The sequence below is a fragment of the Pararge aegeria genome, chromosome 1, assembly GCF_905163445.1.
Source record: "Pararge aegeria chromosome 1, ilParAegt1.1, whole genome shotgun sequence".
Lineage (NCBI taxonomy): Eukaryota > Metazoa > Arthropoda > Insecta > Lepidoptera > Nymphalidae > Pararge > Pararge aegeria.
Window position 1 is genome coordinate 12,534,355 of NC_053180.1, and position 14,028 is coordinate 12,548,382.

At 36.8% G+C, this 14,028-nt stretch overlaps 1 protein-coding gene across 1 annotated transcript in view; it reads right to left on the reverse strand.

Annotated features, from left to right (window-relative positions):
• Nucleotides 1-14,028, reverse strand: part of LOC120637765 (structural maintenance of chromosomes protein 5) — a 30,272-nt gene that overhangs the window by 4,188 nt on the left and 12,056 nt on the right. The window contains exons 7-17 of the mRNA XM_039909780.1: nt 13,823-13,970; nt 12,426-12,567; nt 10,218-10,414; nt 9,125-9,288; nt 7,699-7,828; nt 5,180-5,315; nt 4,213-4,419; nt 3,764-3,847; nt 1,825-2,046; nt 867-976; nt 15-132 (exon numbers count right to left, since the gene is read on the reverse strand). Of these exons, the coding sequence (XP_039765714.1) occupies nt 15-132; nt 867-976; nt 1,825-2,046; nt 3,764-3,847; nt 4,213-4,419; nt 5,180-5,315; nt 7,699-7,828; nt 9,125-9,288; nt 10,218-10,414; nt 12,426-12,567; nt 13,823-13,970 (1,658 nt within the window). The remainder of the gene's footprint in view (nt 1-14; nt 133-866; nt 977-1,824; nt 2,047-3,763; nt 3,848-4,212; nt 4,420-5,179; nt 5,316-7,698; nt 7,829-9,124; nt 9,289-10,217; nt 10,415-12,425; nt 12,568-13,822; nt 13,971-14,028) is intronic.

Here is a 14,028-nt window from a genome sequence, read left to right on the forward strand (position 1 = left end):
AATCACAATCTTACCTCGCTGCCGTCCTTCACAAGTTTGACCTCCCCAGCGCAGTTTAGATTTGCAAACATCTCTGAAAACTTTGCATTGATGTTCTGAATCAATTTTTCCAGTGACGGCAGCCATTGGGCCCTATTTAAGATAAATAAAATTAACAATTTGACATTGTTTCCATCCAAAAGTAGTATTGTTTTTTTTAATTCCACTACAAGTTAGGCCTTCATTGCATTCTCACTTGCTGGTAAGTGAGAATGTAGTGGCAATTATAGTAACCGAGTTCTACGCGATATCGTACCGGAACTCTAAATCGCTTAGCGGCACGTCTTCGTCGACCAGGGGAAATTCAGAGTTTTTAAATTTTCAAATTCCCGCGCCGCGGGACCCCACACTTTTGCGTTTTAACGAGCAAAGCCTGGACTTGCCAATCTATTTATCCAGCCAAGAAAGATTCTACATAAATTACAGTAAGCGTGAAATTCTAGCATCAGTTTTATTTGAAAACGTTCATTTATTTTAATTTTATTTATTTATTTATTGAAACAAAATAATATTTTATAGGTTCTTCGCACCCTTAAGTTTCATTCGTCCTTCTTTAATATCTATTATTTAGAAATAGAATATGAAAATATATATTTTTAATTCAAATTCAAAGTACGCTCAGCCTCTCTCAGATCTCAGGCTCAAAGTTTCAGCAAAGCAGTTTGATTAACCCCCGATCCAAAAACGACGGGGTTATAAGTTTGCGATTGTGCGTGTGTTTGTGTGTGCGTTGTGCTAGTTGCAGGACGCCACTTGCAGCAAACGGCGCACGACAAAGGGTATAATTAAACAGACCAACCGGAAAGAAAATAATCAATGCTACTCACTTTATTCTTCTCAATTTGTTCTCTAGTTCCTTGGTGTTTCTTGATGAATTTTTTAATGTTGTTTGCAGTTTATTGATCTGTTTTTCTTGTTCCTCGTATTGCTTGATCACCTGGAATGTGTAGAACTATTAATTAATCAATTCCGATTTACATACTTATACAATCTACTACATACTAAACTATGTTTATTTTAAATGTCAAAGCTCGTTTGTGTAATTTGCCTGTATAACAGGCATGACGACAGTAACAAAGAATCGCTAAAACATCTGATAGGTGTAGTGAGCAGCTACCCTGCTTTCTGAGTCCAACACTGTGGGTTCGATTCCCACATATAAATATGAATGTAGGAAATATAGGAAAATGTTTGTGTGATGTTTTTTGTAGCTTCGTTATTTCTGTATAAGAACAATATAAGGCCTTTTTTCAAAATTCAAAATCGTGCCTATTACTGAAGTGAATTTGATTGTTTTTCACTATTTACACATTTGTTACAAAATATACGTTTTTACTATTGCCTCCTCACCTTAAGTCATAAATAATTACTTATGTATATTGTATTTGCACTTTCATACAAAACTACATAACCCCGTGAACTTTTCACCACCTCTTCTTATACCTATTGGATGCATACCTAAATATATCGCTGAGTGTATCAGTGCCAAGACACGCAAATCAAATATGAATGCAGCTTTATCTACAGGATGCCTTATGAAAGATTTTTAACCTACGTTTACTTATTCACTCGAGTGTAAGTTAAGTACATTTTATATGGAATCGAAAGAGCACCATCTAGTGGCAAAAGTGGCCGATTGTGCCGATATACATTCAATTTTCTACTTTCCTATTTCCAATGGTGCCTGAAAATTTATTGGTCATTTTTTCGTTCTCTCTGACATTACAATTTGAATAATATGTTTATAGCGCGCCAAGAGAATAATAACTAAATAAACGAACAAACCTGCTCATCTCCTGCATCCAAAAGACCCATCCTGGTCCTTAGTTCACAGCAAAGCGTGTCTAACGCCTGCTGTTCAGACGGCAGAGCATCAAACATCTCCTTATTGGGAAATTCAGGTTCATTCGGCAGCTTGTTTTTACAACACTGTTTTATTTCAATCTGCTTCTGTTTCGCAGAAGACTTAGCGGCATCTAGCAGATTTTGTATTCTTTGCAATACTTCCTGGAAACGTTCATAAATTGGTGATGTAAGCATATCGTCTTAGAAAAGTGCAGAAAATCTTTGTGGGGCTGAGTATATGCTTTTAGGACATGATTCCTTAGGAAATATTAGATTTACCTTTGCAAAAGTTTAAAGAATGTATGTAAACATTGTATGTATATTTGATACATCGAGGTTACTATACTATTAATGAACTTCTTAATGACAAGGTTGCTTGGAAGCAAGCCGCTCCGCTTTCATGTCATACAAGATGCAACAATATAATAAAGATAGAACAATAATTGTTAAATTGTAAAATTATGTTGGAAAAGAGCAACTGTTACGTTACTTGCCGGCTTCTTCTCGGTAGAATCTTCCTTCCGAACCGGTAGTAGAAGCACTACAAATAGTCGTTATAAAAGTGCTTATATTAGGCCTACTTAAAATATATATATGTATATATATCCTTACTAATATTATAAATGTCAATGTAAGTTTGTTTGTTACGCTTTCACGCAAAAACCGATCCTCATGAAACTTTGTACACATATTCTTGGAAGTATTAGAAGTAATAAAGGATACTTTTTATCCCGACATTAAGCTCGGTTCCTTTGGGAGAGGGGATGAGTGTTTGACGTACAACAAGCGAAGCGCTTACGTGCGGAAACTGCCCAGAAGAAGAAGAGTGTTTGACGATTATACACCATAACTCCGGCAAATTATAACCGATTTAAATAATTATTTTCGTACTATAGAGGTTATGTGTTAAATTTTGCCCAAACTGTGGTTGGAGATAGAAGACAGAACTCCTCAGCGGACCGCAGCAATCCCCTCATTTAACGATACTAAATACTTAATTTTTTTTGAATCTTTAACTAAATTTAATGCCACATCAAAAAACAAAATCAAACCATCAGACGAAGTCCTGGGCAACAGCTAGTATATATATATTTTACTCATTTTTTTCATATAAATATAATTTTTTAACGTAGGGTACGTTTGATTCTCCCTCATTATCAACCCATTTACTAGCCTACTACACGGCACGGGTCTCATCTAGGTCTGTAAAGGGCTTAGGCTGTAGTCCACCACTCTTGTAAACTATTATGCCTGTCCGTTTGTATGAATATTACTAAACAGGTTTTATTAAGGTTTTTATTAATTAAATACTTATAAATATTTAAACTATTGCTAGTACTATTACTCAGTGGCGTGCATAGAGGGTATGCACAGGGTATGCAGATGATATAAAATGAAGAAAATTTCCAGTACGAGTTATGAAAAACTTAAGGATAGGTGTTGCAAGAGTTATAAAAAGCATAACCTTAAGTATTTATAACTCGTACTGGAGATTTTCTTCATTTTATATCATCTGCATACCCTGTGCATACCCTCTATGCACGCCACTGCTGAGTATTACTGTATTCTTTGTGTCTTTTCTTCAGTGTTTTGTTTGTAACACACGTGTACGCGCAGCGTTAAGGTGTAATTTAGCTTGAGCGCACGTTGTATTGGAATAAACAATGGCGGTTTTCGTCGAGATTAGAAAGAGTGTATATTCTGTATTCATTATTACAGTACACATTACTTTGTGGACTTTGAGGTGAAAATTTATTAGCATTGATGCGCTTTGACTCAACCCTATGATTGAAGTGTGATATTTTCCAAAACACTGCAATTATGATAATGAGGGTATAAATCGAATTAAGAGACAGTGGTGTGGACACAGAAAACTTACCTCAATTTCACGGCTTTCCTTTAAACGTTCTCGTAACTGTGCATCGCGGTCCAATATCGCCTCTCTGCTGATATTCAATTTCACCTACAAAAATATATATCGATAGATCACCCATTGTTTATATTGTTACGCAAATTCGCAATTTAATTGCCATGCAGTTTTAAAATATCACACTTGGCACTCTGGTCTCTAATACTGCATACTCTTAATATTAACATTAGTATAATATAGCTTTTTTTAAGGAACAGAACATTGTATATATATAGTAAACTTCAGCAGTTGTTTAAGTAAATGACAAAAATTCATCACAATCATGCAAATAATAAGAGTTTGATGTAAGAGTAAAGGCATACAATGTGTGGGTATAAAGTTTCCATGCAGAGTAATAGAAGTACGGGTGTTCTATAATATGGCACACACTAATAAAGGATTTAGAGAAAGTCCCTTACCGAGCATAACTCCTTTTTCATAATTTTTTTCTGCATGGCTTTCATAATGCCACACAACTCTTGATGTAATCTGCACTGTTTTAGGGCACAATCCTTGCATTTTAATTTGCACATAACAATTTCATCCTCTAAGTCGAATGTGCAATCATTAGTCAGATCGTTGACCTTTTCTATTTGCAAATTAATTTTTCGTACATTTGATGTTATCTGTAAGAATTCAATGTATTAAAAACATATATAAAAAAACAAATTTCTCTATAATGTTTTTCGTGTTGTCTAACAAACCGCACTTTGCCAGCATAATGAACTACGGCCTATACGGCCCTTCTCATTTTGAGATGAGACATTGGATAGAAGCAGGCGCTACTTTGCGGAATTTCACCGTATATTATGAAAATTAAGCTTGATTTGCTAAATTTTTAAATTGTAAACTCAACATCTCCTGGGTATGCTCCGGTTTCGGAGTGAAACGTGCGTAGAGGGTACATTGCTGAAGATCTTTTTGGTGTGAAGCATAACGATTGAAGAAATTATAAAATACACCATACAGATTCTCCTGCTCGGTAGCTCTAATAAACACTACATAAATATACTACGACAATACTCACAACCTTATCTAGCACCAAAGTAAGCGTTGCTTGCGTTATGGGTACTAAGATAGCTGATGAAAATTTTTACGACTATATTACACTTAAATACTTATAATATCGAGATAACTAATAATGCTTCCATAGATCTCCTCATTTCTGATTAGATCATATAGAGATACTCCTAATGTAGTTCTCTCCATCGATCCATCCAAGGACTAACTTGTAAGGAATAAAAACTTTAAAAAATTAAAATTAATGTTCTATCTTGTGTAAACTGAACTAGAGATGAACTTAAAACATTGTTCAGTAAAAAATGCCCTACAAATTGCAGCCGTACGTATGTTCCTGTTTTTTTTATTTTTACGGTTGTAACTCACCTTATCAATACACGACTCGATATATTCTCTTGTGCCGTTCAGTTCTCTGAGGTTATTCTCTAAGATGTCTAACTTCTTGTTTATTTCATCGATACTAAGACGGTTCATCGACTCGGTACTTTGTAACTCGGCTAATCTAAAAAAGAAGCATATGATTACAGGAACATTTATTTACGGTCAGGTTGACAGTTGAAGTTGATAAAGCAAAATAGGATACTGATACAAAATCCGTAGCCTATTTTGCTAATCAACTAGTAGAAGTAAAATAGTCCTAATGTCACTCGTTTTAGAGTCGCAAATCCTGTACTTCTTTTCATATATGTTGTGGTCAAATATCCGAGCTAAGTATTGTAGGCAAATTTGAGCTTTTATAAAAAGAAATAAGATCAATTTTACTTTAATATTCAAGTATTCCCATACTCGGAAACTACGACTACTACTCGGACTCTTCGTAAAGCTATCTTGTAAAAGAGATGGCAATTATGCAAACATGCAACAAACATTCTTTAACAAAATTATGAATTATATCTTTTGAATTAACTACTAGACCAACTGCCTTGTTGCCCACGTGGCTCCAGCGCTTAGAGCCGTCGTTCCTGGTTATTATCACTTAATTGTGGTAATAGTCTTTAATACCCACCAACCCGCATTGTAGCAGCCTGATGGGTTTATGCTCTAAAACCGTGTCTGCTACGAGTATGAGAGACGAAGCCTTTGTCCAGTCGTCGGACGTCAATTGGCTGCGGATGATGATGATGTAATATATTTTAAAAATGTTGATTATCTAGACCAGTGGCGGTACTGACTACCCTAGAAGCCGAAAAGCCGGACTAGCCTTACAATAAACACCCTGCTCGACTTTTAGAAAATGCAATTCATACTTGATAGCAATGAGAAAATAAACAGTATTTTTTAACCTTTCCTCAGTAGTGTCCAGACACTACTGAGGAAAGGTTAAAAAATGAGTAAACAAGCATTCATTATGCAAGACATTTTTTTTTTGCGCGTGTATCCGAACGCATTTCGTAGCCGCGCGCATTCTAACTTATATTCTATGCATATCCGAATTACGGAAACGCAACGATGGAATGCCTTGTCTCGCTCAGTCATTGGCTTATATGGGTCTAATTCTAAATGCTTTCTTTTTATTAACTCAAAAAAATGTTCGTGTATTTAGCAGAGAAAATATAAATTATGTAATAATCTAGTACGGATAGAAAAGCAAGATTACGGGTTGAAGTTCGTGTGGTTGACTAGAAAATTTAAACAACTGAGATAAACAACTTCAGACAAATAAGTGTTTATTCCGTGTGTTTTAGTGATTATTTCACTGGATTTTTCCTTAATAAATTAAAGTAAATTATATTAAATATGCGCTAAATTGTGTAGAAATTGTTTCTTGTGGCGAGTTCAGGTGTGTTCAACAAAAGGTTTTTAACTTTTTTTTTGTGGCGAACAAAACAGCTGATATCTTTACAGCTGATGACTTGTGTATTTCCCGAACTAGTTACAACTGTAAAAAAAAAATTAACAGACCGGTATTCAAAATCCGTTGGAATGTTGGATACTCCTGGATTTGAATAAATTAGGTAAGTAGGTGTTTTTTTGTGTATTGTATATTTTTTTCTAACAAAAAGGATGGTTGGAACGCTGCTCGTTATTATAATTTAAATAACTTATTTGGTGCTTTAAAGACTTGAGTGCTGCTAACGTGTGTATTAGTGCTCCCAGAAATAAATGCAATTATTATCTCCTATCGTATTTCGCGTATTGACCATAATCGTAGCGTTTTTCAAATTTTGGTCAGCACAACAAAAACTACGCTTTAGAGGTCAGGATGAGTCAAGCTAGTCCTTGGCTCGCTCAAATTCTAGGAACGCCACTGATCTAGACTATAATTTTGATCATCACGCTAGATCATAGAGGAATAACAAAAATAAAATGCAAATTAGTATGTTTACGATTGCTGTTAAGATTTTCATGATTTTCATGATTAGAAAGAAATTTCCCGCTCATTTTTTTATAGTAATATTTGTTGTAAAAGGGTATAGTTCGCAATGTTTTGTCTTCTTCTTTCGAAAATCAAATAACTTTAGCCTTAATAAAGGATTTGTTCGCACGCAAACGGGGAGTCGTTTTCGAGTATGGAAATACTAGAACATAAGAGTAAAATGGATCTTATAAGTATTGAAATAAAACCCAATTTTGACTAAAACTGATATGCGAGAAAGACTCTTTGATTGCGAGCGCGAAAATCTTGTTCTAAGGCTACTGATAACCGATGGGGATAAATAATTGTAAATAAATAAATAAATATACTACGACAATACACACATCGCCACCTAGCCCCAAAGTAAGCGTAGCTTGTGTTATGGGTACTAAGATGACTGATGAATATTTTTATGAATTATATATATATATAAATACTTAGAAAATACATATAAACACCAATTGTATAACTATCCAGCAGATAGATGTACTTACTACGTTTATTATTATTGCCGTAAATATGTACTTACTGATTTCTCAAACTGTTGATTTGTTCGGCATCGAGGGAATTAGCCAATAGATTCGCGGATGATATCTCCCTTGTAGAACTAGATTTAATACCGCTGTACGACGAAACGCGTATCGTAAATAAGTGGTTTTCTGAAATAAAGGTAAGTATTTTAAATTAATGATGTCGTGTTAGGCTGAGCCTAGTGATAAGGCGTCGGCTTCGATTGGGAGGGACTGCGTTCGATTCCCACTACACACCTCTAACTGAGTTATGTGCGTTTTTAGTGCAAGCAATTAAAATATCACATCACATCGAAACATCAATACGCATTTTTAGATAACTCAAGGTCTATGTGTATACAAAAAACCATACTAAGTGTTTTTTTTTTAATCGTATAGTTGCTATGATATTCGAAACATTGCAACATTTGAGTAAAACGAAAGCTACTAGCAATCGGCCATACTTCTATAGCCAGCACACATGACGGTACGTAATGCCGTATTTTATATATGAAAAAAGGCAACAATGAGTTTCAGTCTTACCTTGCATCTGCAAAACGAGCTCAACTCTTCAATCATTCAATCATTCATTAATCATCATCATCATAGCAACCCATTACCGGCCCACTACAGGGCACGGGTCTCCCTACAATGAGAAGGGGTTAAGGCCGTAGTCCACCACGCTGGCGCAGTGCGGATTGGTGGACTCCGCATACCTTTCAGATCATTATGGTGAACTCTCAAGTATGCAGGTTTCCTCACGATGTTTTCCTTCACCGTTGAAGCAAGTGATATTAACGGCTATCTCCGATCATTAATTTTTTATTTTTTTCTTTCTGTCTTGAGCTCCTATCGCAGATGCAGGACAAGCTTGAAACTCAGTTTATCAAAATGTCGCCTTCTTCATATGTAAAATAAAGATTCTCATTACAAAATTCATGACTAACACGAGTGACATTAGTTCTATTTTACTTTAGACGTAATACTGTTTCAATATCAGCAGTGAGATTATCGAATTAAGTGTACTTATCCGATCGGCTGAAAGTTAAGCAAGATTTATATGGTATCGAGCGAGCGCCATCTAGTTACAATATCGGTAAACAGTAAACATAGGTAGGTAATACAGTCAGCATCATTATCACTAGCAACCCGTTACCGGCCCACTACATCCGCCGTAGTCCACCACGCTGGTCAAGTACAGTTTGGTAGACTTCCCACGCCTTAAGAACTTTATGAAGAATTCTCAGCCATCCTGTCTGTCTAAGAATTCAAGTTCTGAAGGCGTTTCCTGCACCGTTAAAGCAAGTGATATTTTAATTGCTTAAACTAAAAAGCGGGCATATTATGGAAAGTTGGAGGTGGGGAATCGAACTCTGTTTCGGAAAAGGGAGGCCGAAGCTCGAAGTACTAGGCTAACACCGCTTTATGACGTCGTATCGTACTAACCTGTAAAGAACTTTGTAATGTTTGGAGGCACTCTGTCACTGTTGTCGTAGGTATGCTGGTTACCGATAGGTATCTTGTGTATTTTGTACTGCTTGCAAAGAAATCTTAATATAGCATCCGGAGCAGTTATTGTGTCGACGAGGTACGTTTGGAAACCGAGGTAGCTGTGGCAAAAGTGATCAGTTAAAAAACATACAAGGACCAAATAAACGGGGGAGAAATGTTAATGTATAATGTATGGACACTGATATTTTTCAATGAACTTCCGGTTGATATCTTGGAGACATGAACATGAGCATATACATAGAAAAATCCTATTATAATACTTTAAAGGACTATTTATACGATAAATATTGGATACTTTAAAAAATTAGAAATGACAATGTGAGATGGTGACAACCAGAACATCCAGGTAAATTTTTTGTGGGCTTCTTCTTAGACCTAATTTATTTATTTATTTACCTTATCGTGGTTATCGCTATCATCTCACTATCATGTACACATTTTTATGTACATATTATTTAATTTGGTAGTAAATATACAGATTCTAGAACTAAGACAATAGTCCAGCAACAGCTTCAGTGTCATAATGAGAAATGTTGAGGCAAACAGTTCTAGCGAAATGCCGCAAACTTTTTTCAGGATTGTACCAAAATGGATGTTGTTGTTAAACAATTTCTTCATTTTCATTTTTCATTTGCCAGAATATTGATACATATTATGTGATGGTAAATAAAATTTTGTCATTTATAGGTTTTTGCACACTATTTGTCAATAGTGTGCAAGTACAAGATAAAGATAAAAATTATTAGAGTTTAAACATTACAAAATACATATTTAAGTTATTTTTACATATACAATAATAGTTTTCCAAAAGGCAAGTCAGATTTTCACAGTCTGTGGACTACTTATTGTATAATTCTACAGCCATAAATGAAGCACTCTTCATAAATGTATACTACAACACCACTATTAACTTGTTGGGATATCGAGGAAATATTTGGGATAACATTACAATTGCCTGGAAGTATTGTGGATGTCTATTTATAATCTATGTTTTTTTATGATCATAAGATATCAAGTGAACACCTACCTCAAACGTCTGATATCATCGGATTTTTCCGGTAGTCCCTTACTCTGCACAGCATTCACTAGTCTCAAGTCTTGGGACCGAACGATTTTCAGGAACTGATTCATATCGCTGGTCGACTCAAATGTGAACGCAATCAGATCCCTCGCAGGTACAGTAGATTCTAAGTACCGAGCGTATTTCGGGTCGGAGAAGTTTATCTGTGGGACACAAGTACATCAAAATATTATATGTGTACCAACTGCTTTTGGCCTGTGTAACTAAACCAACTGGTTCCTATTAAAGATCTCTCCGTAAGGTTTCATAATTTCTTAAATAAGTATTATGTATAAGCACATTATCATCCAGAGGCTAAGACCTTGTTGTCCCATAATAACTCAAGACCTTTAGAGCGTCAGAAGCAACGAGTTCACAAGACTAGATTTCCTTAAATGGCATGAAAATAGGATCTAGATAACCACTAGATCCCATTATCAACATCATGTCTCCCTTACCTCATCATATTATATTCTACCTATCTCTTATTGAAATAATCGTAGTTGCGAGCCCCAACTCACGCATCGCAACGGACTCCCTCCCGATCTCGGACTAGAAACAAGTTCGATTGGAAGCATCCTCCCCCCCCCCCCCCCCCTGTTATTCTATGCATTAATTTGTGATAGAAATGCAGAGCCGTATATAGCGCATGGTCACTAATGAACCTTAATAGCAGTGCGTTCCACGTTTGGGTATCCCCTGCATTTGGGTATCTGTACGTTAGACGTCAAGGCAGGGTGAGGCTCACTGCGAGGACTAGTATGCCACAGGCCTAAAACCCAGCCTAACATAAAACAACAGATTAGAATCATATTATGTTACCACGTTATTGCATCACGTCGTAGCATCACAGTGTGATGCAGTACTCTAACTCAACTATTAGAGTATCGCTCCGTTGCATTATTTCAAATAATACTCCGTTCACAACACAACGTATAGAGAAAAAAGATTTATTCCTAAATCGTAATTTCCATATTCCACTTCTTTAAAAGTTCAAATTATCAGTAGTAAATTATGAGGTATTACATTCTTTAAAAATATTGTTTATTTAGCAAGTAGGATAGATTCGTTACACCTGCCTGCCCTAGAGCCGCTGTACCCAAGCGGCAAAAGACCGTGGTATTTGGCATTCCCTACAAAAGACCTATGTCCAGCAGCAGTGGACGTCCATGATGATGACGAGCAACTGCTCGCTTGTCTAGTGGCTAACATCTTCAATGACGGGCGAATCCTGGGTCGGGCCAAAATTTTTTAGGTATTGTGTTTTTGCTGTTAAAGAATTATCAGTATCAGCCCGTTTCAGCGCATTGGAGCATTGTGATGGCTCTATGTAACCATCTCACCTACGAGAGTTGGGACTTGTGCTTAGCGTTAAAAGGCTGCGGGCGATGATGATGATTATATGTATATAATATATGCGGAACGCCTCTTCTTCTTGCGGTGCTTCACCGGCTAGCGGTTGTAGGTGGACAGTCAGCTTTGTAAGTTCCTGTCTATTTTTCGCGAAATAATTCTGCTGCACTCGCGATTCCAGCCCACTCTGTTGTTGATGTTATGAAGCCAGGACTTTTTTCTGCGACCAGCGCCTCATCTACGGCAACCTAATAAGCTCAGTTGCAGGATCTTATATCTCTCGTGCCCCAGCAGCGCATCTTTCCTGACCTTGATGTTTGCGGTTTTAGTCAACGAGTCGCAGAACTACCACATTGGATACTTTGTGAGTCCAACTAATGGCCAACATTCGTCTGAATGCCCATATCACAAATACTTCTATTCGCTTCCTGAGGTCTTGTAACAATGCAGGAGACGAATGCGCAAAGGGATCTTAAGCCTGCGGTTGCAGAGTACTTTTTTCATTCTGATAATAATACTTCTAGCTACCTGGAATTTTCGGGGAACGCTTCGGACCTGGCAATCTTATATCCCCAGACAAGAGGTACGAGTATAAGTAACGTGTACACCTGCTAAAGCACGGGAACATGGAAATGTTTACCCCCGTTTATTATTACACATATATTATTTGCATATTAATTCCACTTGTGCACCAGTGCTCCGGGAGTTTATAAAGCTGTGGGAAGATACATTTTCACCCTTTCTTTGGGGATATAATTGTCTCCTGCCCATGATAGCCGTGCAGGGACCTTTAGAGGATGATAGAACAAATCATCAACTTACTTTAAGCATCATTGGCTCATGCACTTCCTCTTCGAACAGGTTCAAATGCTGTCTTAACCACATGACAGCTTTATAAGTGTCCGGTTTGGATCTCTCTAGTATTCTAAGTCGTTCCTCATTGACGTCTTCCAATTTTCTTATTCTGTAATGGTTACAATGATTATACGTTTTACAGAGAGACGTGTTTATATAAAAAACGAGCCGTAGCATTATACTAAATTTTTAACAAACTTAAAAAAGGAGGATGCTTTGAAATATCTATTGTTTGAAAGGTCCAATTTTCATTAGGTCAAGATCAGTTGTAGGGATCCTGAAGAAATAGAGGGAACTTTTCAAATACTACGATACACATATTATGATGATTTGAGCATTTTTTTTAGTAACTGGAGCATTTCATTTCGAAAAGCATTATTTGGTCAAGTTATGAAGACCACGGAGAGCCACCCGAACTACACAATATTAAGAAATGCACGGGTTGCGATTCCATTTTGGTATATGGTTGGTAAGGGATAAATGCTGGTCACAAAGGACACAATAAAGGAGCTGATTGCGAGTTACCCAGTGGCACTACGTACAACGGAAGGTTCCGGCCGACCAAGTTCGGAGACAAGCCCAGAGAAAGAAGAAGAAGAAGAAAGGAGCTGATGGTGAAGTGTCGTGAAAACTCCTCAGCTATTAACGCCCTAGGGTCGGCAAAAGATATATTTGTAAAGTTTTTACGTGTGACTGCAATCACATCTGAGTGCATTGTCTGAGACATGTTAACTTAGATTTATGTGGAATCGAAAGAGCGTCATCTCGTTATTGTAAGTAACCGTAGAAAATCACAATAGGCTCTTATTGAAAGTGATGATGCAGCTCAAAGCTCCACCTAGACCTTATCTTTGCTTTCCATCAGGCATGATAATCGTCAAGCATGGACTAATATTATAAATGAGAAATTGTGTAAAGATGGTCTGTTAAGACACTCGCAGAGATGACCAACTCATCACAACACACAGACATACAGAGCAACCTTGTCAACAGATTGACAAGTAGTAGTACTTAGAGCTTTTTTGCAGACAGAGCTTATCCGGTTAAGAGCTATCGCTTGCTTATTTCTGAAGCATTTCTGTGTATGTGTGTAGGGTGTGGTTAACTGGTTAATTAAAGGCACATGAGGCTTAGGCTTGGTTTACACCTCAGGTTGATTAGACACCGGGCAACAATTTGTAGGATGCGTGTGACGCCCCGCGAGGTATTGATCTGTTCAGAGACGACGGTCTTCAACTGGTCCGGAATTATTACTATAAAAAGGAGACAAGATGACCCATACACAACATTTCTAGTGGCTTGTCATTTAGACTTCTGTGGGGAAAACTGTTTAGACTAGACTCCTTAGTTCAGCTTCACTTTACCTTTCCTGGTACTGTCGGATCTGCGGTGTAATGTTATGGTCAATTTCGTGTTTCAAGTTTAATTTTTGATATTTGAATTGTTGTAAAGCAGCCGTTGTTACGCCTATCTGTTTCTGTGTTTTGGCAAGATCCTCTTTCAAATCATTTTCTGGAAAAAAAGAAATTAGTATATCATAACAATTATAACGGATATGTTAAGACAATAT